The sequence below is a fragment of the Schistocerca piceifrons genome, chromosome X (genome assembly GCF_021461385.2).
Source record: "Schistocerca piceifrons isolate TAMUIC-IGC-003096 chromosome X, iqSchPice1.1, whole genome shotgun sequence".
In the NCBI taxonomy this organism is placed as follows: Eukaryota; Metazoa; Arthropoda; class Insecta; order Orthoptera; family Acrididae; genus Schistocerca; species Schistocerca piceifrons.
The window spans coordinates 924,596,104-924,622,390 of NC_060149.1; the positions used below are offsets into that span (position 1 = coordinate 924,596,104).

Below are 26,287 nucleotides of genomic sequence, written 5' to 3' on the forward strand. Positions count from 1 at the left end.
TTTATTGTTCATCTTATAATCTGCAGTCTCCTTGTGCAACAGTTTTAATCCACCAGCTGTACTTATTTTATACGGATAAATGTGTGAAATGCAGTGCTTTGTGTGTACATTATACAACATTCTAAGTGGAATAGAGCATGTGTTTTGATGAAAGTAAGACTTTTTTGCCAGTTTTTTCAAATATTTATTTTCACAAATAGTAATTATCTTATGTGATGGGAACTTGTTTTTGCTAGAGTTTAATGAACATTAACAGTCAGTCATAAATTATCTTTCAAAGAAAATGAAAATGGCAGTTGTAATTTATTCCAGTAATATACATCACTGTTGAGGTAAAAAGCATGAAAAGGAAATAGTTAGCCAATTTATGTCATATGAAGTGAATAGATATGTGAAAACTAACATCAAATTACACTAATACTGGAAAGAAAGTGTGTTAATATTGGCAGTCTTGTGGCCTAGCTTTGTTTCTTGCTGTAGCACATACAAAAATGAGGCGACTTCACTGCAAAATTCCAGTTCGATTTTGTGGTGGAAATGTGTATACACCATTGTCAGTTTACATTAGTGGCAGGTCTCCGTGCATACCTTGGTTACAACTGACAAATTAATTCAAAATAGCACTGACAAATCAATTCAAAATAGCACTGACACTATGAACAATAAAAATTATTTTGTTCCAGTGCTATAATATTCTGGAATCTTACATATAAAACTTGAAATGCTTGATAAATATAAATGAAGAGTAAATAACTTATTTAAATGCTTAATGAACATCATGGTATACACTTTGTTGGAAAATAAACCTCACAATTCTTGAAATGTTCATTGCAGCATATATCAGACACTGGTTGTCATTTTAACTTCAGTTGTTTACAGCATTACTTATCTTTCACAACATCTCAGCAACAACATGATCATTTTTCGTGCTGAGAGACAGTGTAAAACATATACACATAATTGTGAACAACAGTTAATTATAAATGAGGTCATAAACAGACCTTGGCAGATGTTCTGCAACAAAAGCCTGTACTCTCTCAGCCCTAGAGACTGGTGTGTATCGTGGCAGTGGGAATGTGCGCTGAACTGCATCAGTCAAGGATTTAAGCACTGGCTCTAGGTCAGTTTCCTGAAACACATGGACATTTTCTTTATTTTCTATCGGAAATTTAAAGAAAACAAATTAGCTTTAAAATTGCCAAAAGTAAATGTCTTAATTTACATGCACTATAGATGGAAAGCATTTCAGAGGGTTTGCTTGTGGAAGTGAACAACAAAATTGGTTTTTTTTTTTTTTTTTTTTTCAAAAAGCACATGCTAATAAATTATGAAAATCTTCGTAGATAGCTTCCAATGAATGTAGAAGTTGTAAGGTTGTCCTATAGTGTGGGCCACTGTGTGAAGTTGTCCTACAGTGTGGACCACTATAGCTCATATGTGATGTGTAATTACTTTCTTAAGTAAATAAAATACCTCTTCACAGATCTGTTGTATTTAACCCCAATGCTAATCACTGTGCTCAAATGTAACACATTCATACTATACCTGTTATATCTGATATTTGGACAAATGGTAACACAACCAAAGGGGCTTGTGTTTATGTAGGAGAAAAACATTTTGAAATGGATTAAGTAGCAAGCTGGTTAAGCAAGATTTTAATTGAACAATTTGCCACTAACTGTCTGTGACTTGTTCTCAAATCTGAGATTAAAATAAATAAAAATAATGCTGTAATTGTGTTTGGTAGGAATAGGATACTGCAGACAAGTTTTCATACAATGTAATGGATTTTTAAGCTCTGTTACTGTGCTTGCCAAAAGCTGTTGAATTAAAGAGTGGCCACCTTCTTGCAAGAACACTATTATTTTGTTTTGTGTAATCCTCATTAAGATAAAACAAAACCATAAAATTTATGTTCATGCAAGAAGTCAGACTCTTTAATTTATTATCTTTATAATATGCACTAATTTTGTACCACATTGAGCATTTCTGTTGCTGAACTAGGTAGACTGCTAAGGAAACAAACAAAAATGTGCCAATAACTCACTGGTCCTTTTGTGTAGTATTCTAGAGATCGAATTTTACGTTCAAAGTAGTCTTCTCCATAATCAGCTTTAGCTTCCTCTGTCATACTTCTCCACATCTGCTTTGCTTGCTCCAAAAGCTTCTCATCATTAATCCACACTTTCCCTGTAAAACAGATTTTAATGTCAAAAAGTTAAATTGCAACTTTGCCTTGTGTCTCCTATTAACAAATGACAAGTAAGTTCATATGTTCTGTGCAGAAAGACAAACAATATATTCCTCTAGAATCCTCTCGACACGCAAGTTGCCGAAGTGGCGTCAACTCGAAATACTTGCACCAGGTGAACGGTCTGCCTGACGTGAGGCCCTAACCACAAGGTATTTCCGTTTCTATAATCCTCAAAGAAGTAAGTTATCATCCGAGTCTCATTAGCATTAACTACTGATTGGTTGAAGAAAGGTGTAAACATCATTCACAACTCAAAAAATGACTAAACTAACAAAAAGAAGTTAAAACAGCATCAGCTGTGCAACAGTTTTGCAGAGGCAGAATAACTGATGCCTTTGGCTCTGGGAATGCTATTTATAAGATTTTGTTGAAAAATACTTGTTTGATTACTATGTTGGGATACTACTTGAAAGTGGCTATACTGTGCAATTGCAAACAAGTGGTAGTTACTTAGTGTCCTCCGAGCAGAGATTTGTTAACTGTGACTAGGTCTACCTCAGTATGTAACAACTCGTTGTCAAAATGTGGTAGAAATAAATCACCTTAAACACTACTTATTGAAATTTTGAGTATGTCACAATGATAAGTTTTCTTTCTAAGGGCATCTGCCAGTTCACACTTCTGGAATTTCTGTGTTTTGTATACTGGTACTGTCATGTGCTGTGCAGATTTCACCTGCTTATTATTGTCCACCTGACATCGGACAACTTTAATGTTATATGGACACCTGTTGCTCACTCCTTTGACTATACCTGGCTATGGACTCAAACTCACACCAGCTGTTTGTAGTGTGTTGCTGGGTCTTGTCGTGGTAACCAAGTGCAACTTGGACATTGGGCATTCCTGTCTGCTTGTGTCTGTATATGTGTGGATGGATATGTGTGTGTGTGTGTGTGTGTGTGTGTGTGTGTGTGCGCGAGTGTATACCCGTCCTTTTTTCCCCCTAAGGTAAGTCTTTCCGCTCCTGGGATTGGAATGACTCCTTACCCTCTCCCTTAAAACCCACATCCTTTCGTCTTTCCCTCTCCTTCCCTCTTTCCTGATGAGGCAACAGTTTGTTGCGAAAGCTTGAATTTTGTGTGTATGTTTGTGTTTGTTTGTGTGTCTGTCGACCTGCCAGCACTTTCATTTGGTAAGTCACATCATCTTTGTTTTTAGATATATATAAAAATAAAGATGGGGTGACTTACCGAACAAAAGCGCTGGCGGGTTGTTTGTTGTTTGTGTGTCTATCGACCTGCCAGCGCTTTCGTTTGGTAAGTCACATCATCTTTGTTTTTAGATATATTTTTCCCACGTGGAATGTTTCCCTCTGGACTCACAGTGAAGAAGAAGAACTCCAGAATTTCCTCTCCAACCTTAACTCCTTTGGTTCCATCAGATTCACCTGGTCCTACTCCAAATCCCATGCCACTTTCCTTGACGTTGACCTCCACCTGTCCAATGGCCAGCTTCACACGTCCGTCCACATTAAACCCACCAACAAGCAACAGTACCTCCATTATGACAGCTGCCACCCATTCCACATCAAACGGTCCCTTCCCTACAGCCTAGGTCTTCGTGGCAAACGAATCTGCTCCAGTCCGGAATCCTTGAACCATTACACCAACAACCTGAAAACAGCTTTTGCATCCCGTAACTACCCTCCCGACCTGGTACAGAAGCAAATAACCAGAGCCACATCCTCATCTCCTCAAACCCGGAACCTTCCACAGAAGAACCCCAAAAGTGCCCCACTTGTGACAGGATACTTTCCGGGACTGGATCAGATTCTGAATGTGGCTCTCCAGCAGGGATACGACTTCCTCAAATCCTGCCCTGAAATGAGATCCATCCTTCATGAAATCCTCCCCACTCCACCAAGAGTGTCTTTCCGCCGTCCACCTAACCTTCGCAACCTCTTAGTTCATCCCTATGAAATCCCCAAACCACCTTCCCTACCCTCTGGCTCCTACCCCTGTAACCGCCCCCGGTGTAAAACCTGTCCCATGCACCCTCCCACCACCACCTATTCCAGTCCTGTAACCCGGAAGGTGTACACGATCAAAGGCAGAGCCACGTGTGAAAGCACCCACGTGATTTACCAACTGACCTGCCTACACTGTGAAGCGTTCTATGTGGGAATGACCAGCAACAAACTGTCCATTCGCATGAATGGACACAGGCAGACAGTGTTTGTTGGTAATGAGGATCACCCTGTGGCTAAACATGCCTTGGTGCACGGCCAGCACATCTTGGCACAGTGTTACACTGTCCGGGTTATCTGGATACTTCCCACTAACACCAACCTGTCAGAACTCCGGAGATGGGAACTTGCCCTTCAGCATATCCTTTCTTCTCGCTATCCGCCAGGCCTCAATCTCCGCTAATTTCTAATTTCAATTTGCCGCCGCTCATACCTCACCTGTCTTTCAACTTCATCTTTGCCTCTGTACATCCGCCCCGACTGACATCTCTGCCCAAACTCTTTGCCTTTACAAATGTCTGCTTGTGTCTGTGTATGTGTGGATGGATATGTGTGTGTGTGCGAGTGTATACCTGTCCTTTTTTCCCCCTAAGGTAAGTCTTTCCGCTCCCGGGATTGGAATGACTCCTTACCCTCTCCCTTAAAACCCATATCCTTTTGTCTTTCCTTCTCCTTCCCTCTTTCCTGACGAGGCAACCATTGGTTGCGAAAGCTAGAATTTTGTGTGTATGTTTGTGTTTGTTTGTGTGTCTATCGACCTGCCAGCGCTTTTGTTTGGTAAGTTTCATCATCTTTCTTTTTAGATATATTTTTCCCACGTGGAATATTTCCCTCTATTATATATATATATATATATATATATATATATATTTTCCACGTGGGAAAAATTATATATAAAAATAAAGATGAGGTGACTTACCGAACAAAAGCGCTGGCGGGTCGATGGACACGCAGACGGGCACAGACATACACACAAAATACATGGATGGATATGTGCGTGTGTGCGAGTGTATACCTGTCCTTTTTTCCCCCTAAGGTAAGTCTTTCCGCTCCCGGGATTGGAATGACTCCTTACCCTCTCCCTTAAAACCCACTTCCTTTCGTCTTCCCCTCTCCTTCCTTCTTTCCTGATGAGGCAACAGTTTGTTGCGAAAGCTTGAATTTTGTGTGTATGTTTGTGTTTGTTTGTGTGTCTATCGACCTGCCAGCGCTTTTGTTTGGTAAGTTTCATCATCTTTCTTTTTATATATATATATATATATATATATATATATATATATATATATATACACTGAGAACCAAACATTGCTTTGATTTATATATATATATATATATATATATATATATATTAAAAAATCAAAGCAATGTTTGGTTCTCAGTTTATACACCTCTTTTAGCAGCAGTGAGAACTATTACAACAGTAACATGATAATTAAAAGAATAGTTCCAGTTTCTGCAGATGTACATCTACGTCTACGTGACTACTCTGCAATTCTCACTGAAGTGCGAGGCAGATGGTTCTTCGAACCACCTTCAGACCTTGTTCTACCTCTGACATTTCCACTGTTTGTTGAAACAGCAGAGGGCTGGGGCATTTATTTACGCTATTTCCATGTCTTTTAGGTAATATCCCCTGAATTGCAGGAGTCATTCTTTATCCCTGAACATTTTTTGTTGTAACATTAATGAAACACCTTAGCTGAGCTCATTTCACTCCGATTTTCATAAATATAGGTAATATTATGAAAGCAAGCGGCATATAGCAGCCTCTTGTCTTGGATTTAACCACCCGGCAGAGACTGGTGACAGTTTAGCAAAGTAGGGATCATTGATATATATACTTCCTTAATCACCAATGTAAGTTAGTTTTTTTCATACTTCAAGTATCAATGGCCACATACCTATTCCTTGCTTAGGAAAATTGTCATCTTATTTTTACCAGCATTGAAGTTACCCAAATCTCACTTGGAGAAAATTTTGGGCATTACTTAAGTCCTTGGAGTTACGCCATCTGTAAAACAGAACCAGTATAGCTTCAGAAGCAGCAACTTTCCTCGCTGCCCAAGAGCAGCTGTCATAGATCACCTGTGGGTTGGTGGAACCTGTGGTGAACCTTGCTAGCTATCATTAGCCCCCAACATTTGAGTACATCCTGAAGTCACATTCTCATGTTGTTCCACCTCATCTCCCAAGTCTCTTGCATTGCCAACGTGACAGAGAGGTTAGTCTCCTGTGTCACACGCACAACATAATTGACCTCACCAGAGCAAGTGTGTTCATATTGCCACAATAGATACCATCTTCTCAATGTCTGCTGCATTTGCACTGCATAGTGACTCACATATAATCATAAATGTTCCTTCTTCGGCTGCTCAGGTAATGACCCAGAATGGGGTGGCTCCTTTTAACATGGACCAAGCTGATAGACAGTATCCACAGCATATTCCTTGTACAGTGACCCAATGCCACATACAAGCAGTTTATATTGCTCTTGAGCTCTGTAACTCCTGTAAATCACAAAACTGTTAACATTGAGTTGCAACTTAAAAAAAAAAAAAAATCCAGAGTACTTTTAGTTCATTCGTGTTTTTATGTTTGTGCAATACTCATTAACCTTTGATTATACAAATCTGTCTTCACAATAGCCACAGGAAGCACAAAACCTATAAACAGCATTACAGCAATGCTGAAGCTAAAGGAAGTCATGGCTGGTCTTTACATTAAACTTCTCCCTCCCCTCGCCTCCCCTCCTAGTGGATACAGATGTGTTGGTTTGTTCACAAACTGACCAATGAATGTTCACCTAAGCTTGTGGCAAATTACAGAGACCAGCAGATTTTTAACAAGAGAAAATTTTCAATGGAGATTTTGTATAAAATAGTTTCCATACATTACTATTGTAATTAGTTGAAAGTTCAATCTCTGAGCATATCTTTGGTTTACACACATTTAATAATTTTGAACTCTCAGTAACAGAAAGATTCAATTTGGTGTCAAGTATAATACCACTTCAGACTTTGAATGATACGTATTTCAACTTTGTAGAACACTTCCCACTCTGATAAGGCTCGGCAGTATCTTTCAACTTGAATCACATCACAGCTGTTGGTAGTGGCTCAGTTTTTATGTGCTCTGGTTATCACTTGTACTATTTATAACAATTTAATAGCGCAATTGAAGCACTTATCTCTCTAGGGCTCCAGGCAGAATCTTGGAGCTGTCCTGTAATACGCCAAGGTGACAACAGTCATGGAATACCTCCCAATATCGTGTTGGACCTCCTTTTCCCTGTTGTAGTGCAGCAACTGATGTGGTACGAATTCAAGAAGTCATTAGACCTCCCCTGCAGAAATATTGAGCCATACTGCCTCCATAGCCATCCATAATTGTGAAAATGTTACCGATGTGGGATTCTGTGAATGAACTGACTTCTTAATTATGTCCCATAAATGTCGGGTGATCTGGGTGATCAAATCATTCAGTTGAATTGTCCACAGTGTTTCTCAAACCAGTCACACAACAATTGTCATGTGGTTACATAGCAGATTGTCATTCATAAATATTCCATCGTTGTTTGGGAACATGGAAGTCCATGTATGGTTGCAACCGACATCCACATAGCCAAACATAACCATTTCCAGTCAATGATCAGTTCATTTAGACTAGAGGACCCAGCCTGCACCATTATGGAACCACCACCAGCTTGCAGTGCCTTTTTGGCAACTTGGACCCGTGACTGTGTGGAGTCTGCGCCAGTCTCAAACCCTGCAATCAGCTCTTACCAACTGAGTCTTGTCTGACCAGGCCATAGTTTTCTAGTCATGTAGCATCCAACAGATATGGTCATATGCCCAGGAGAGGTGCTGCAGGCAATGTTGTGCTGTTGGCAAAGGCACAATGGTCATCTGCTGCCATAGCTCATTAATGCCAAATTTTGCCACACTGTGCTTAATGTTCATCATGCATCCCACATCATTCCACATTGATTTCTGTGGTTATTTCATGCAATGTTGTTAGCATTGACGACTGTACCCAAGCACTGCTGCTCTCGGTCATTAAGTGGAAGTCATCGGCAACTGTGTTGTCCATGGTGAGAGGTAATCCCTGAAATTTGATATTCTCAGCACATTCTTGACACTGTAAATCTCAGAATACTGAATTTCCAAACAGTTTCCAAAATTGCATGTCCCATGTGTCTCGCCCCATCTACCATTCTGCATTCAAAGTCTGTTAATTCCCATCATGCGGCCATAATCATGTCGAAAACCTTTTCACATGAATCAGCTGAGTACAAATGACAGTAATCATTAACACACAAACAGTAATTAACACAAAATTTGGCCTAAAGAATTATTTGTCATGCTAAAAACTAGCAAATAATTTTTTTCCTGTTTAAGATAGACTGTCAGTTGAGTCTCCGAATACTCTGTATGAGGAAAGAAAGAAAGATCGATCATTGTGATTGACATATCTATTGGTCTATAAAAGAATCATTGGTTTTCAGAACAAGTTCTATAGTCTAGCATTTCCTTGAACCAACTTGTACAAAATGTGTGTGCATGATCTATCACTGCAAAAATCTCACCACTGAGTAAGAAGGTAAAATGATTTGCGACATGGCCTAATGCCCGTACAACTAAAATCGCCCAGAATGAAGTATAATTTGTCAAATTTTAAAGATTTTCAATTTTGGTACGATATTAGCAAGAAGGGCATACAAACTGCCCAACAGCAATCAAGTGTGGGCGAAACCTTGTTTTACCTCCTGAGAATGGAGATTTTTACATCCACTCAATGCACTGCCAAAAAGAGGCACAGTTCAAGTGGATTTAGGAATGTGACTAGATTTTTGCAGAATCAAAACACAAATCATTGTCCTGCTTAGCCACCTACAAGCTAGGAAAAAACGTTTTGTAAGCTTGCTGTGTCAAAGTCGGATAAAATCCAAGCTTGTTCTTAGCAACTGAAGTAACTCTACTCGGTGTTGAGCCTCTTTCTCATATCATGGTGCAGATGGTTTGGAATGCCCTTCTGTATGTACAAGGTGTGATGAAAAAGTCACTGGAATTTCTTTTTAATCTTTTATTTATTTGTCATCATCAACTGCTACTTTGTCCCCTTCAAAGTAATCCCCCTCAGCTGTAATACACTTGTGCCAGCACTGTTTTCAATCTTGGAAGCACTTCTGGAACTAACATTTCATTATGGTGTTCAGCTCCTTCAGCAGTTCTGTTTTTATCTGATAAATGGTGGCAAAGTAATGTCCTTTTGTGGTCCTTTCAGCTTCAGGAATGGAAATAAATAGCAAGGGACCAGGTCCAGTGATGAAGGTGTCTCAGGCAACGTAACGGTTTGTTTTTTTGTCAAGAAATCATGAAAAAGCATTGAGGTGTGAGCATAAGCATTATCGTGATGCAATTTCCGTGAGTGGTTTTGCCACAATTCTGATTGTTACCTTCCGAGTGCTTCACACAAATAGTGCATAACTTCCAGGTAGTATTCCTTATTGACAATAAGGAAGGAATTCATGATGCACTATCCCATTGTAACTGAAGAATACAGTGAGAAGAGCCTTCAAATGTGATTGAACTTTCCCCCCCCCCCCCCCCCCCCAGCCTTGGCTCTTCAGACAGTTTCCATTGGGATGATTGGGGCTTGGTTTCGATGTCATACTCATATACCCATGTTTTGTAACCTGTTATAATCTTCTTTAGAAATTCTGAATTGCTGTCAGCTTCATTCAGCCATTACTGAGTGATGACTACACAATATAGTTTTTGATAGAAATTCAACAATTTCGGAACAAACTTTGCTGCTACACATTTCGTGCCCAAAACATCAGAAAAAATTGCTTGGTGAGCGCCAAAGGACATGCTGACGTCACCAACAACCTCCATGTTGGTGATTCGACAGTTTTCCAGAACCATTCTCTGTACTTCTTCCAAATTTTCATCAGTAATTGACATGCTAGGGCATCCAGGGCGGTTGTCATTTTCAGTGTCTTCTTGAGCCTCTTTGAATCAGTTATATAACTCGTAAACTCTTGTCTTACCCGCAGTAGATTTGCCAAAAGCCACAACCAACATATCAAATGTGGCGCTGCACATTATTTTATTTCAAGGACACTTTAATGCAGATTCTTTGAGCTATCTTTTTTGAAAGTAAAAATTCACTGAACACTCAAAAACATGTGTAACATTTTTGACTGTCAGCTGTAAACTAAATATTCAACATAGCTGAAAATGAATTTGTACGTAAGTAACATCTCAACAAGATAAAAAAAAAAAAGAATTAAAAAATTCTGTTTTCTTTTTGATCACACCTCCTATACAAGACTCAACACTTGGATTGATCAACTATGTGCAAATTGAAAAGGACCAAAGTATTGTCTGGGTGGTCATTCACCATCATGTCATCTCACGGCTCCAATTTCCACAAGCAGTACCATGAACCTGGGTGCTTCAACCTGTCTGTCATATTGCATTGCCATTTCGTTTGTAAGAGGAAAAAGTTATGTGGTGGATGCATGTCAGCCCCACAATCATTGTGTGCATAGCATGCCAGAGAGGCATCTGGCTGAGGTATTCTGTGACCAGGACAGTAAGATACCATGGTGACCCAACAAGCAGCCCCTCATCTGTGTGTGCACTTCTGTTCTGTTTGTTGCAGCAGTTACACTGACCTGTTATTTTTAGTGGCATTGGGCTTCTTGGATATAATTAGAACTCTTGCATCTTGTGTGTTTGCTGGTATCACACTACAGATTTCAACTCATCTTAGGTGTATGTCTTTTAATGAGTGCACAACAGATATGGACTCTACGTAGTACCATTCCTGAGAATCATCTCGACTTGCACATTGCCAGCTTCATACTGGTTAGACACTATTGGTCTTTGAAATCAAGTTGTGATTTATAAAATGTGATAACTGTAAACAATATTAAACATTCTTTTATGAACATATGGAAATGAGAAAAGAACAGTAAGGAAATGTGTTGCTTATTTCATGCAGACTTGCTTAGTAATCTGATTCTGAGAATACCATATTTATGATTATGTATTAAATAGTCAGAACATCAGTACACAAATTTTTAATGTCTGAGAAACTATGTACGACATCTACATACCTGTAGTATAATCACCAGGTTCGACAACAACAACATCGACACCCCAGCGACGCATCTCAAGGCGAAGGCAATCGCTGAAAGCTTCCACTCCAAATTTTGCGGCACAGTATGATGATCGAAGTGGGGAAACAACACGACCCAAGATGCTCACTACATTTATGACACGACCTGATCGATACAACAGAAAAAAAAATGTAATGTATGTGTTTCTGTATTATAGAAGAAGACTGATAGTTGTAGAAGACAAGGGAAATAATTAAACTTAAAACATAAGTGAATACAAAGAGTAAGCAAAACAAAGGCATCACATTAATACAGTATTTGTAGTGTGTCTGAGCTTGTGACAGTATCGACTGAAATATGTTATTTAGAAGTAGGAAGGTAGTAGGGATAAAATACAGGAAGAAAATGTTATCTACAACTTGTATGAAAACCAGACTACAGATTCTAAACATTAAAGAATGTGAAAGGAAGGCATTAATTGAGTGAGAAATGGTTATGGCCTATCCTCCAGTGTGTACATTGAGCAAACAGTAAAGGAAATTAAGGAGAAATTGGGAAAGGGAATTTTCTGGGAAAAGAATTAAAAACTTTAAAATTTCTAAATTTTGTTGGTATGGCATAGGACTTTGAAGATCAGCTGAAAAGATTGAACTGTGTCTTAATGGGATGTTGTATTGTGAACAAAAGTAAAGGTAAATCAAGGTTAATGGAGTCCAGTCACAGGTGCAGGCATTTCTTGCTGACAGTTATTACTGAAGCATTCAAATGCTATTTTAAAAGCTTCCCAGTTCCACTGTTAAACAATGTCAAATTGTCGTCTGGCCAAAAGTGCCTTACAGGCATTACATTTATCATTCAGTTAGGGACATCTCGTTTTTATGCTGTACAGAAATAAGTTACAAAAAAAAAAGAAGTTTTGCAACATGCTCAGGACTTGCATAATTTATTATGATCACCCCCCCCCCCCCCCTTGGTTCGTGAGCCCTTACTCAGTATCTTTTTAGTTGAAGGCAGTCTACAGAATTTTTCCGTAATAGCGTACAAAAATGTAACAGGACATAGAGAATGCTCCACTGAACAATTTGAGGTAGGCAACCTGGGGTCGGAGAAGCCATTTTAAGGATATATGGAATTAAACTTGTCTACCTCTTTGTCTAGTGTTACTGTTTTCCAGTTCATTTACAACTAATATGCGTACAAATTTACACGTACTGTGCTGTTGATTTACATGTACATTCTTTATTTCCTGCAAGGAAACAAGGACGACCAGCTTGATGCTTAGGAAGTCATGATGCAGGGTTTGTTTACTTTTCTTGTCTATAAGATGGCTCTGTTGTGTCATATTTACAGCGTCCTGTGACAGAACGTGCTATGAATCAATGACGGACCCAGTTATTACTCAGTGCTATTTAGATACACACAGTACAAGACGATGGAGCAGTACCAGTACAGTTTTGCATAACTCACTGACACGCATCTTGTGTGTGGGGAAGTACATTGCAGTGCTCTCGCTGTTGAAAGGCTGTACAGGGAATGATTTCCTAACAGGCATCGTCCATCACAACGGATCGACAAATGCAGGAGACTGGTTCATTGGAAAAAAGAAACAAGTGACCTGGGAACACGAAGACCACTCTCGCACCCGGTTTTGAAGAGGGGGTGCTGGAATGTGTTGCAGTGGACCCCGCTAAAAGTTCTCATCACAGTGCACGTGAAATGGGCACTGCATGTACTGGCGTGTGGCGAGTACTCCACAAACAACAGTTACATCTGTATCACCCACAAAATGTCCATGCAATTCTTGTGACTGACTTTGCATCAAGGGTCGCATTGTGTCAGTGGTTGCTCCAACAGTGGTCAACCAGATTTCCTCCAAATTGTGCTGTTTACTGATGAGGCTTCATCTGATTGCGATGGTATTTCAAATAGAAGGAATAGCCATGTGTGTGATGAGGAAAAGCCTCAAGCTGTAGTAGAGTTAAACCATCAAGTACATTTTCCTGTGAAAATCTGGGCCGGCACTGTAGGCAACAATCTCATTGGGCCATATCTTCTACCTGGCCTGGCCACCTGTACTTGAGGTTTGTGCAAAAAGTTCTACCTGACGTGTTGCTGAACATACTGTTGGCTCTTTGTGAGATAATGTGGATACAACATGACAGTGCACCACCTCACTTCAGTATAGATCTCCGCAACCATCTCAATGCTCTCTTTCCTGGTCACTGGATTGGAGGGGGAGGTCCTATTCTATGGCCTGCAAGGTCATCTGACTTGAATACCCTTGGTTATTCCCTATGGAGGTATCTGAAGCCACTTGTGTATGAGACCCTAATGGATACAGAGATGGAATTACACACATCAAAAAAAGTTTTGCATCACCTCGGTTCCGAGAGTTCCAGAACCTGTACAGAAAATTGGAATAGAGATCAACCTAAACATCATTTCCGCCCTTTTGATTGCTCATGAAAACCACACATTGCATGTTGTACCACCATACAGCGAGACCTTCAGAGGTGGTGGTGGTCCAGATTGCTGTACACAGCGGTACCTCTGATACCCAGTAGCACTCCTCTTGCCGTGATGTTTTCGTCATGGCATACTATCCACAAGTTCATCAAGGCACTGTTGGTCCAGATCGTCCCACACCTCAACAGCAATTCGGCATAGATCCCTCAGAGTGGTTGACGGGTCACGTCGTCCATAAACAGCCCTTTTCAACCTATCCCAGGCATGTTTGTTAGGGTTCACGTCTGCACATCTGGAGAACATGCTGGCCACTCAAGTCAAGCAATGTCGTTATCCTGAAGGAAGTCATTCACAAGATGTGCACGATGGGGGTGCAAATTGTCATCCATGAAGACGAATGCCTCGCCAATATGCTGCCGATATGGTTGCACTATCGGTTGGAGGATGGCATTCACGTCTTGTACAGCTATTCGGCGTCTTCCATGACCACCAGCGGCGTACGCCGGCTCCACATAATGCCACCCCAAAACAGCAGGAAACCTCCACCTTGCTGCACTCACTGGACAGTGTGTCTAAGGCATTTAGCCTGACCGGATTCCCTCCAAACATGTCTCCGACGATTGTCTGGTTGAAGGCATATGCGACACTCATTGGTGAAGAGAACGTGATGCCAATCCTGAGCGGTCCCTTTGGTATGTTGTTGGGCCCATCTGTACTGCGGTGCATGGTGTCGTGGTTTCAAAGATGGACCTCGCCATGAATGTCGGGAGTGAAGTTGCGCATAATGCAGTCTATTGCGCACAGTTTGAGTTGTAACGTAACGTCCTGTGGCTGCACAAAAAGCATTATTCAACATGGTGGCATTGCTGTCAGGGTTCCTCCGAGCCGTAATCCGTAGGTAGTGGTCATTTACTGCAGTGGTAGCCCTTAGGCAGCCTGAGTGAGGTATGTCATTGACAGTTCCTGTCTCTCTGTATCTCCTCCATGTCCGAACAACATCGCTTTGGTTCACACCGAGATGCCTGGACACTTCCCCTATTGAAAGCCCTTCCTGGCACAAAGTAACAATGCGGACATGATAATAATAATAATGAGCGTATGGCATTGGTGGCCGGGAGACCCCTCGCGGGGCGGTTCGGCCGCCGCTCCACAAGTTCTTAAACGCCACTACGGCGACTTGTGGACATGATTGAACTGTGTTATTGACCATCTAAGCATGGTTGAACTACAAACAACACGAGCTGTGTACCTCCAGGTGGAATGACTGTGTACCTTCCAGGTGGACTGACTGGAACTGATCAACTGTCGGACCCTCTCCGTCTAATAGGCGCTGCTCATGCATGGTTGTTTACATCTTTGGGCAGGTTTAGTCACATCTCTTAACAGTCAAAGGGACTGTGTCTGTGATACAATAGCCACAGTCAATGTCTTATCTTCAGGGGTTCTGGGAACCGGGGTGATACAAAACTTTTTTTGATGTGTGTAGTTGCCAGCATTGTAGCCGCCTGTGATGTGATTTGTAACACACCAGGGATATTTGTCAGGGTGTGTCAAAATATGGTTTGCCGATGTCATGGTTCCATTGAGGCTGGTAGCCGTCTTACATTTTGTAAGATACAGTACAAATGGTAAGTTCATTGTGCCAATGATAGTATTTGCAGTTAACTGTACGTAATGTAAATAAAAAAGTACACATTAATGTGATTTTATTCCTACTATCTGCTTAAGCCCCCCATGAACCATGGACCTTGCCGTTGGTGGGGAGGCTTGCGTGCCTCAGCGATACAGATAGCCGTACCGTAGGTGCAACCACAACGGAGGGGTATCTGTTGAGAGGCCAGACAAACGTGTGGTTCCTGAAGAGGGGCAGCAGCCTTTTCAGTAGTTGCAAGGGCAACAGTCTGGATGATTGACTGATCTGGCCTTGTAACAATAACCAAAACGGCCTTGCTGTGCTGGTACTGCGAACGGCTGAAAGCAAGGGGAAACTACAGCCGTAATTTTTCCCGAGGGCATGCAGCTTTACTGTATGATTACATGATGATGGCGTCCTCTTGGGTAAAATATTCCGGAGGTAAAATAGTCCCCCATTTGGATCTCCGGGCGGGGACTACTCAAGAGGATGTCGTTATCAGGAGAAAGAAAACTGGCGTTCTACGGATCGGAGCGTGGAATGTCAGATCCCTTAATCGGGCAGGTAGGTTAGAAAATTTAAAAAGGGAAATGGATAGGTTGAAGTTAGATATAGTGGGAATTAGTGAAGTTCGGTGGCAGGAGGAACAAGACTTCTGGTCAGGTGACTACAGGGTTATAAACACAAAATCAAATAGGGGTAATGCAGGAGTAGGTTTAATAATGAATAGGAAAATAGGAATGCGGGTAAGCTACTACAAACAGCATAGTGAACGCATTATTGTGGCCAAGATAGATACGAAGCCCACACCTACTACAGTAGTACAAGTTTATATGCCAACTAGCTCTGCAGATGACGAAGAAATTGAAGAAATGTATGATGAAATAAAAGAAATTATTCAGATTGTGAAGGGAGACGAAAATTTAATAGTCATGGGTGACTGTAATTCGAGTGTAGGAAAAGGGAGAGAGGGAAACATAGTAGGTGAATATGGATTGGGGGACAGAAATGAAAGAGGAAGCCGGCTGGTAGAATTTTGCACAGAGCACAACATAATCATAACTAACACTTGGTTTAAGAATCATGAAAGAAGGTTGTATACATGGAAGAACCCTGGAGATACTAAAAGGTATCAGATAGATTATATAATGGTACGACAGAGATTTAGGAACCGGGTTTTAAATTGTAAGACATTTCCAGGGGCAGATGTGGACTCTGACCACAATCTATTGGTTATGAGCTGTAGATTAAAACTGAAGAAACTGCAAAAAGGTGGGAATTTAAGGAGATGGGACCTGGATAAACTAAAAGAACCAGAGGTTGTACAGAGATTCAGGGAGAGCATAAGGGAGCAATTGACAGGAATGGGGGAAATAAATACAGTAGAAGAAGAATGGGTAGCTTTGAGGGATGAAGTAGTGAAGGCAGCAGAGGATCAAGTAGGTAAAAAGACGAGGGCTAGTAGAAATCCTTGGGTAACAGAAGAAATATTGAATTTAATTGATGAAAGGAGAAAATATAAAAATGCAGTAAGTGAAACAGGCAAAAAGGAATACAAACGTCTCAAAAATGAGATCGACAGGAAGTGCAAAATGGCTAAGCAGGGATGGCTAGAGGACAAATGTAAGGATGTAGAGGCTTGTCTCACTAGGGGTAAGATAGATACTGCCTACAGGAAAATTAAAGAGACCTTTGGAGATAAGAGAACGACTTGTATGAATATCAAGAGCTCGGATGGAAACCCAGTTCTAAGCAAAGAAGGGAAAGCAGAGAGGTGGAAGGAGTATATAGAGGGTCTATACAAGGGCGATGTACTTGAGGACAATATTATGGAAATGGAAGAGGATGTAGATGAAGATGAAATGGGAGATACGATACTGCGTGAAGAGTTTGACAGAGCACTGAAAGACCTGAGTCGAAACAAGGCCCCCGGAGTAGACAATATTCCATTGGAACTACTGACGGCCGTGGGAGAGCCAGTCCTGACAAAACTCTACCATCTGGTGAGCAAGATGTATGAAACAGGCGAAATACCCTCAGACTTCAAGAAGAATATAATAATTCCAATCCCAAAGAAAGCAGGTGTTGACAGATGTGAAAATTACCGAACTATCAGCTTAATAAGTCACAGCTGCAAAATACTAACACGAATTCTCTACAGACGAATGGAAAAACTAGTAGAAGCCAACCTCGGGGAAGATCAGTTTGGATTCCGTAGAAACACTGGAACACGTGAGGCAATACTGACCTTACGACTTATCTTAGAAGAAAGATTAAGGAAAGGCAAACCTATGTTTCTAGCATTTGTAGACTTACAGAAAGCTTTTGACAATGTTGACTGGAATACTCTCTTTCAAATTCTAAAGGTGGCAGGGGTAAAATACAGGGAGAGAAAGGCTACTTACAATTTGTACAGAAACCAGATGGCAGTTATAAGAGTCGAGGGACATGAAAGGGTAGCAGTGGTTGGGAAGGGAGTAAGACAGGGTTGTAGCCTCTCCCCGATGTTGTTCAATCTGTATATTGAGCAAGCAGTAAAGGAAACAAAAGAAAAATTCGGAGTAGGTATTAAAATTCATGGAGAAGAAATAAAAACTTTGAGGTTCGCCGATGACATTGTAATTCTGTCACAGACAGCAAAGGACTTGGAAGAGCAGTTGAATGGAATGGACAGTGTCTTGAAAGGAGGGTATAAGATGAACATCAACAAAAGCAAAACAAGGATAATGGAATGTAGTCTAATTAAGTCGGGTGATGCTGAGGGAATTAGATTAGGAAATGAGGCACTTAAAGTAGTTAAGGAGTTTTGCTATTTGGGGAGCAAAATAACTGATGATGGTCGAAGTAGAGAGGATATAAAATGTAGGCTGGCAATGGCAAGGAAAGCGTTCCTGAAGAAGAGAAATTTGTTAACATCCAGTATTGATTTAAGTGTCAGGAAGTCATTTCTGAAAGTATTCGTATGGAGTGTAGCCATGTATGGAAGTGAAACATGGACGATAAATAGTTTGGACAAGAAGAGAATAGAAGCTTTCGAAATGTGGTGCTATAGAAGAATGCTGAAGATTAGATGGGTAGATCACATAACTAATGAGGAAGTATTGAATAGGATTGGGGAGAAGAGAAGTTTGTGGCACAACTTGACCAGAAGAAGGGATCGGTTGGTAGGACATGTTCTGAGGCATCAAGGGATCACCAATTTAGTATTGGAGGGCAGTGTGGAGGGTAAAAATCGTAGAGGGAGACCAAGAGATGAATACACCAAGCAGATTCAGAAGGATGTAGGTTGCAGTAGGTACTGGGAGATGAAAAAGCTTGCACAGGATAGAGTAGCATGGAGAGCTGCATCAAACCAGTCTCAGGACTGAAGACCACAACAACAACAACATCTGCTTAAGCTGGCTTCTCTGACCCCGGATGACGGTTCAATCCTGTTTCCGGCCGTCCTGATTTAGGTTTTCTGTGATTTCCCTAAATCGCTCCAGGCAAATGCCGGGATGGTGACTTTGAAAGGGCACGGCCGACGTCCTTCCTCGCCCTTCTCTAATCCAATGAGACTGATGACCTCGCTGTTTGGTCTCTCCCCCCCAAACAACCCAACCCAACCCTCTGACCCCAGGTTCCTACCTAAAATTGTTCAGTGGAGCATCCTCTATGTCCTGTTAAATTTTTGCATGCTCTTATGGAAACTCCCTGCATACATATAGCCACTTGTGTAATGCAATTAAAAGTAAATCTCATTCTCAATGCAGGTTAGTAGAGCATGCTGTGTCTTCAATGGTAAGTGGGTTATATGTCTTCTGTCAAGAGTCATTTCAAAGTTAGATCATATGCAGATGGAGTCTGAATCAATGGCATCAGGTTTTCACCAATGAGTGCCCGATTTTTCTGTACCAATGCACATCTCAGACATGCCGTCCCACAGGTTTGGTTCAGTCATGTTTTGAGCCAGTACTATGTACAAATGGATTTCTTCATTACTACTGAAGGTGATATGAGGTGTGTGCAATACTGAGACAAGATTCTCCAACCTATTATCCAATCCTATAGCAAATATTTCAGCGATGGGTTTTTTTCTTTCGAGACAATAATGCAGTAACACACTGCTACCACTTTGTGAACTCCTTGGGGAACCATGAAAACCGTACATCTGGGTGGCCTTTTTGGAATTAGAAGCCCACTGTTACCAGAAATGCTGGCCTTTCTCAGTGACTCCCTTAACTTTCATTTCAAGATTCTTCTCTAATGATACAAAATCTACATTAGATTCTAACTTTTGCCCAACACAGTGACATCCATTTGGAGGTGAGCCAGTATTCATAGCATCTCCATCAGGACTGTACCCAGAACAACAGCTGAACTACCTGTGTTGCTCCACATCACCCAGGTGGCCACATATTAGACAACTTTCCTTTCATTACCAAAAAGTAAGCTCACCAAACAAAATATTAGTCACCTTCAGCTTAACACCTTGTTTTACTTATATGACCCATCGTAAGAGGTGGTATTCTCAGTATCATAAACTGGACGCATTTCTTGATGCACGTTACATTGGTGTCTGGTCACTCTTCCTCCAGTAACTCTAGGCGACTTGTCCAGTGGACGTAATTCTGCCCTGATGTTTGGCACATTGTCCCATTGTCCATCAGGCAAAGTTAAAGTACAGTAACTTTGTGGGCTCCTCCAAATACACTGCATGACAAAAAAGTGAAGCAGTCAGAAGGGGAGGAGAAAATGAAATGAAACTTCATGGGTTGAAAGAGTTTTTGATGTTATTTCTGTGATTGCAAAATCTAGGTAAGTTTACAAAGAACTTGGCAGTGTGAGTGTACTTATCATTGTGACATTGCAGCCCCTGTGGCCAGGATGCATGCACTGAATGAGTTGGGAAGGGTCTCATCAAGCTTTTGTATCCTCTCACTAGCAAGCTGATTGACAATAGTTGTAACTGGTCCTTGATATCCTGGATACTGGCAATGGGATGGGGCTGATGTCCAAGCTGATCCCCAACATTCTTCTATTGAGTACAGATCTGTAGTTCTTGTTGACCATGAGAGTACCGCAGTATCACACCCAAGTCGTACACACACGTGCCCTGTGTCAACATGCTGTGCCCTGTTGTTAAATGGCATTACGATAGTGTCGCACGAGAGGTATCGTACGAGGATGCAGGATGTCCGTGACGTATTGCTGTGCCATCAGAACTCCCCCAATCACTGTCGACCATGACCTGCAGTCATACCTGATGACTCCCCAACACGATGCGCCAGGAGGAACACAGCTGTGCCTTTCCAAAACATTGGAAGAATGGGACTTCCTGCCAATGGTTATCAGGGGTAGCCACGCGGCCTGAGGCGCCTTACCACGTTTCACACAGCTGCTCCCCGTCGGAGGTTCGAGTCCTCCCTCGGGCATTGGTGTGTGTGTTGTCCTTAGTGTAAGTTAGTTTAAGTTAGATTAAGTAGTGTGTAAGCCTGGGGACCAATGACCGCAGCAGTTTGGTCCCGTAGGAACTTACCACAAAAATTCATTGCTGAAGATAATGTGGTGCTATTTATCAGCATACATTGTTACCAGTCACAGCACCACTCGAAACACAGCCATTCATGTTGAGGTGTTAATGGCAGCCTATGCTTGGGATTATAATTTCCTAGTCCAGCTCCTCCTCGTCTCCAAAAAATGGTGCAGGATGTCATTGAATGTTGTAGGGTGTCCATTACTTGTTCTCAGATGGCAGGTGCAGATGTGAAGGGATATTGATGTGCTTGGTGCACAATAGGACAATCTCCATTGTGGTGGTCAGACTCGAACCTTGATGATAAGTATGCGTCCCTTCATGTTTCCTTGCAGTCCAATATTGGACCACTGCCACATCCCTCACAAATCTGTATGTTGTTTGTTTTGAACAACCAGCCAAATGGAAGCCCATAATGAGGCCTCTTTCAAACTGTGTTAGGAGCTGAAAATGTTGTCTCCTATGAGTACGCAGCATCCTCTGCATCTTGCACAGTGTTCACTCATCAGTTGATGCTGTTCACTCGTTAAATATACTCTACTGAGTCTGTTAATGACGTTAAATACAGACAGTGCTATAGCACTCTGGTGATGGTTCTACCAGTCACAGAGAATTATAACAAAATGATGTACATATCTGCTCATAACGTCTGTTGTGTATGAAGTTACACTGACATCGGATAATGTGTTATGGTTGTTGCACTTTTGTCATTAGGCATTTTATTTTATTGTTCTTGAGTGTTTCTCATGCAAGCAGACACAGTAATGGCTGGTGACATGGTGATTGTCATCTTGGAAGATGGGGTTGGTAGTGTTACAATCCTCTTTAAGATGAGAAGCAAACCTCAAAACCTGATTTTTACAGGAGGTTGACTAGCTACTATGTTTCAAATGGTGTGTCATCTAGACCAAAAGTCCAATGTACGTGTTACTTAAACACCCTTAACACTATCACAGAGCCACTTGCAGTTTATATCACCCCTTGGATGCAGTCCTCCTGGATAGCTTCCACAGATCCATGATGATCACAGTTGTATATGTCATTCACATATAAGAAGAAACATAATTCTGCAAATCAGTCCTCTGTACCCCTCCTTCACAGAGTGATATTTTTACATGGGGATCTGATTACCTTGTTTTGATACTGTCATATAAGCCTTGCGCTCCATACCGTCTATAGCAAATGAGACGTCCACCACCATGAAAACTCTCAATGTTAGCCTATCTGTTATACGCACTTGTTTCCTACTGCACTTCTCCCCACATCAGCTACAGGTGCATGATGCTGTCAGATTCAACAGGACAGGTGACTTGCATCCAGTGAACTTAAAGAATTTTACATTTAATGGACTCATCAAGTGATGTCTAAAGTTTTGACAACATCTGGGCCAGTGTGCATGATATTGAAAATTTTTCATGTACTGCCTCGGTCAAAGTAATTACAGCTTTGTAAGAGAACCATTAGGAAAGTATGAAATAACAAAATACTGTGTGTGTCACCAAAGCAAATCCCAGTGCCATCTTGCATGTATGTAGTATTTCCTACTAGGTTGCTACAATGCAATTGAATGCCTGCTTGTTGCTGTGCTCTGGACTACAAAGACACAGATCAATAACGAAGTCAGCATATGTCATTTGTGGCCCATTCACTACTCATGTAGCTAACGGGTGGGGAAATAGTATTGTCTGTGCAGCAGTGGAGACATGAATGCACTGGGCTTGCATTTTGAAGCATCCTAACTATCGAGTTATAGGATTTTTTTACTTTTAATCCTTATTTGTATTAAAGTACCAGAATGATATCTTCAAAACTGTCTGCAGCTGAATTTCTACCCCATCCTTGTCCAAGCCAAGTTCTTACCCTTGTCACTTATGAGCCTGTTATCAACAGGTCATTAGACCTTAAACTTCATTTTCTTTTGAATATTCTAGTAATTATTTGGTTACATTAGGAATATAATGCAGGTCATAGGATTTAACGTGGGACCTGCAGCTGTAACTAACCACTTTTCTTTACATTTGGTAATGTCATTAGGCGAATGTAGTTTACTGTTTCACCCTGCTTGCCTTGGTACACAATAACGCTCCAGGAGCTATGCTGAACACATCCATAGGTCATCTATGCCTCCACAGTACAGTCGGCAGAGAAAATGATGTGTGGGTTTTTAAATGGTTTCATTTTGATTACTTTGATGGCATCATGGATAGGTGTTTTCTGTATTTCATCTTGCATTTCGGAGAGCTTACTGTGGAAGTGGTGAATTTGCACTGCAGTGTTTCTTGGATATCAGCATCTACCTTGACTAATACAGCAGCAGATGTGCTCAACAGCTACTGGTACACCTGGGAAGTTATAAAGTATTGAGTCATAGGCTCCCTTTAGGATACTGTTGTAATTTTATTCTAACAAGACACCATCCTATCACATTTGCCTGCAAAGTAAAACACTACTCCACACTGCAGCACATTTTCTGCCTGATATACCACAACTCTACCATCTGGTGAGCAAGATGTATGGAACAGGCGAAATACCCTCAGACTTCAAGAAGAATATAATAATTCAAATCCCAAAGAAAGCAGGTGTTGACAGATGTGAAAATTACCGAACAATCAGTTTAATAAGCCACAGCTGCAAAATACTAACACGAATTCTTTACAGACGAATGGAAAAACTAGTAGAAGCCGACCTCGGGGAAGATCAGTTTGGATTCCATAGAAACACTGGAACACGTGAGGCAATACTGACCTTACGACTTATCTTAGAAGAAAGATTAAGGAAAGGCAAACCTACGTTTCTAGCATTTGTAGACTTACAGAAAGCTTTTGACAATGTTGACTGGAATACTCTCTTTCAAACTCTAAAGGTGGCAGGGGTAAAATACAGGGAGCTGCAGGCTATTTACAATTTGTACAGAAACCAGATGGCAGTTATAAGAGTCGAGGGACATGAAAGGGAAGCTGTGGTTGGGAAGGGAGTAAGACAGGGTTGTAGCCTCTCCCCGATGTTATTCAATCTGTATATTGAGCAAGCAGTAAAGGAAACAAAAGAAAAATTTGGAGTAGGTATTAAAATCCATGGAGAAGAAATAAAAACTTTGAGGTTCGCCGATGACATTGTAATTCTGTCAGAGACAGCAAAGGACTTGGAAGAGCAGTTGAATGGAATGGACATTGTCTTGAAAGGAGGATATAAGATGAACATCAACAAAAGCAAAACGAGGATAATGGAATGTAGTCGAATTAAGTCGGGTGATGCTGAGGGAATTAGATTAGGAAATGAGACACTTAAAGTAGTAAAGGAGTTTTGCTATTTGGGGAGCAAAATAACTGATGATGGTCGAAGTAGAGAGGATATAAAATGTAGGCTGGCAATAGCAAGGAAAGCGTTTCTGAAGAAGAGAAATTTGTTAACATCCAGTATTGATTTAAGTGTCAGGAAGTCATTTCTGAAAGTATTTGTATGGAGTGTAGCCATGTATGGATGTGAAACATGGACGATAAATAGTTTGGACAAGAAGAGAATAGAAGCTTTCGAAATGTGGTGCTACAGAAGAATGCTGAAGATTAGATGGGTAGACCACATAACTAATGAGGAAGTACTGAATAGGATTGGGGAGAAGAGAAGTTTGTGGCACAACTTCACCAGAAGAAGGGATCGGTTGGTAGGACATGTTCTGAGGCATCAAGGGATCACCAATTTAGTATTGGAGGAGAGCGTGGAGGGTAAAAATCATAGAGGGAGACCAAGAGATGAATACACTAAGCAGATTCAGAAGGATGTAGGTTGCAGTAGGTACTGGGAGATGAAGAGGCTTGCACAGGATAGAGTAGCATGGAGAGCTGCATCAAACCAGTCTCAGGACTGAAGACCACAACAACAAATACCACCAGTTAAATCGTATGAGACAAAATTATTCATTTGTTTTTTAAATCAGGTAGTCACATTTGTTTGACAACATTAACTGTAAATTTTTATAATCACTAGCCATGCGTGGCAGAAATAGTAGTTCTGTGGCAAGTCTTTCATAGTGGCGCAGTTTTTAGTGTAGAAATGTAATTCACAAAGACCTTACACGTCCTTTAAACACACAAAGGAAACAAAACTGAATTTCATGTTTTGTGCATTATAATGTACATGGAAGAATATTTTCATCAGTAAATGGTTGACATACAAAGAGAAAATTGTAAATAAATAAATCAGCGAACTACACTACCTGACAGAAAAAAATGAAGCACCCAGAAAACATGGTCATATGTCAATTTAGCTTTGTACACGTGTACACCATCAGTGAACATGTAAATGATTAGAGTTGCACTTCTCTGTGGCAGGTAGAATTGCTGCCAGAGTGCGTTAGTGTCACCAGGCCTGGTAGAGTGAACAAGAGGTGTGCCTACCATTAGATGATGTGTGATCGCTATGCAGGACACAGAGATCCTGCGTGCTCGTGTGAGACAGCATTATCTGTGCCTGCCACGGTTTGAAAGGAGCCTCATTATGTCTCCATTTGGCCAACTGATCAAATGAAGCACTACGCAGATTTGTAAGGGATGTGACAGTAGTCCAGTCTTAGACTGAGTGGGAACGTGAGGGGAGACATATTAGTCATCAAGGTTCCAGTCAACTGCATCTGACCACCACAATTGTTTTGTCTTCTCTGAGCCAAGCCGGCAAAGCGCATTGTGTGCAGGAAGCACGCAGCGGTGCTGGGCGGGGCCACGTGCCGAAACGCTCTTTAGGCCTTCTTCTCGGTCTTCTTTGGCAGCAGGACGGCCTGGATGTTGGGCAGGACACCACCCTGTGCAATGGTGACGCCCGACAAGAGCTTGTTGAGCTCCTCGTTGTTGCGGATGGCGAGCTGCAGGTGGCGCGGGATGATGTGCGTCTTCTTGTTGTCGCGGGCCGCGTTTCCGGCCAGCTCGAGCACCTCAGCCGCGAGGTACTCCATGACGGCGGCGAGGTAGACGGGCGCCCTGGCGCCGACGCGCTCGTCGTAGTTTCCCTTGCGCAGGAGACGGTGGATTCTGGCGATCGGGAACTGGAGCCCAGCCCTGCTTGAGTGGGACTTTCACTTTCACTTGCGCTTGACTTTGCCTCCCTTTCCACGTCCAGACATGGCGTGTACTGTTGTGCACCAACAACATTGTAATCCATTCACATCTGCACCTGCCATCCAAGAACAAGTAATGGACACTCCATTATAGGTCATCTTGCACCATTGGTCAGAGACTACCAGGAACCAGACCAGAAAATTACTATCCCATGCATTGGCTGCTGTTAAGAGCACAATGCAAACGGCTATGTTTCACGTGGTGTCATGAATGGGA

General features: G+C 41.5%; 1 protein-coding gene across 1 annotated transcript in view; it reads right to left on the bottom strand.

Annotated features, from left to right (window-relative positions):
* Window positions 1-284: 284 nt before the first annotated feature.
* LOC124721142 (D-beta-hydroxybutyrate dehydrogenase, mitochondrial-like) overlaps window positions 285-26,287 on the bottom strand; it is a 282,303-nt gene continuing 256,300 nt past the window's right edge. Inside the window, exons 5-7 of the mRNA XM_047245961.1 lie at window positions 11,347-11,514; window positions 2,048-2,190; window positions 285-1,129 (exon numbers count right to left, since the gene is read on the bottom strand). Coding sequence (XP_047101917.1) covers window positions 974-1,129; window positions 2,048-2,190; window positions 11,347-11,514 — 467 coding nt within the window. The 3' untranslated portion in view covers window positions 285-973. The remainder of the gene's footprint in view (window positions 1,130-2,047; window positions 2,191-11,346; window positions 11,515-26,287) is intronic.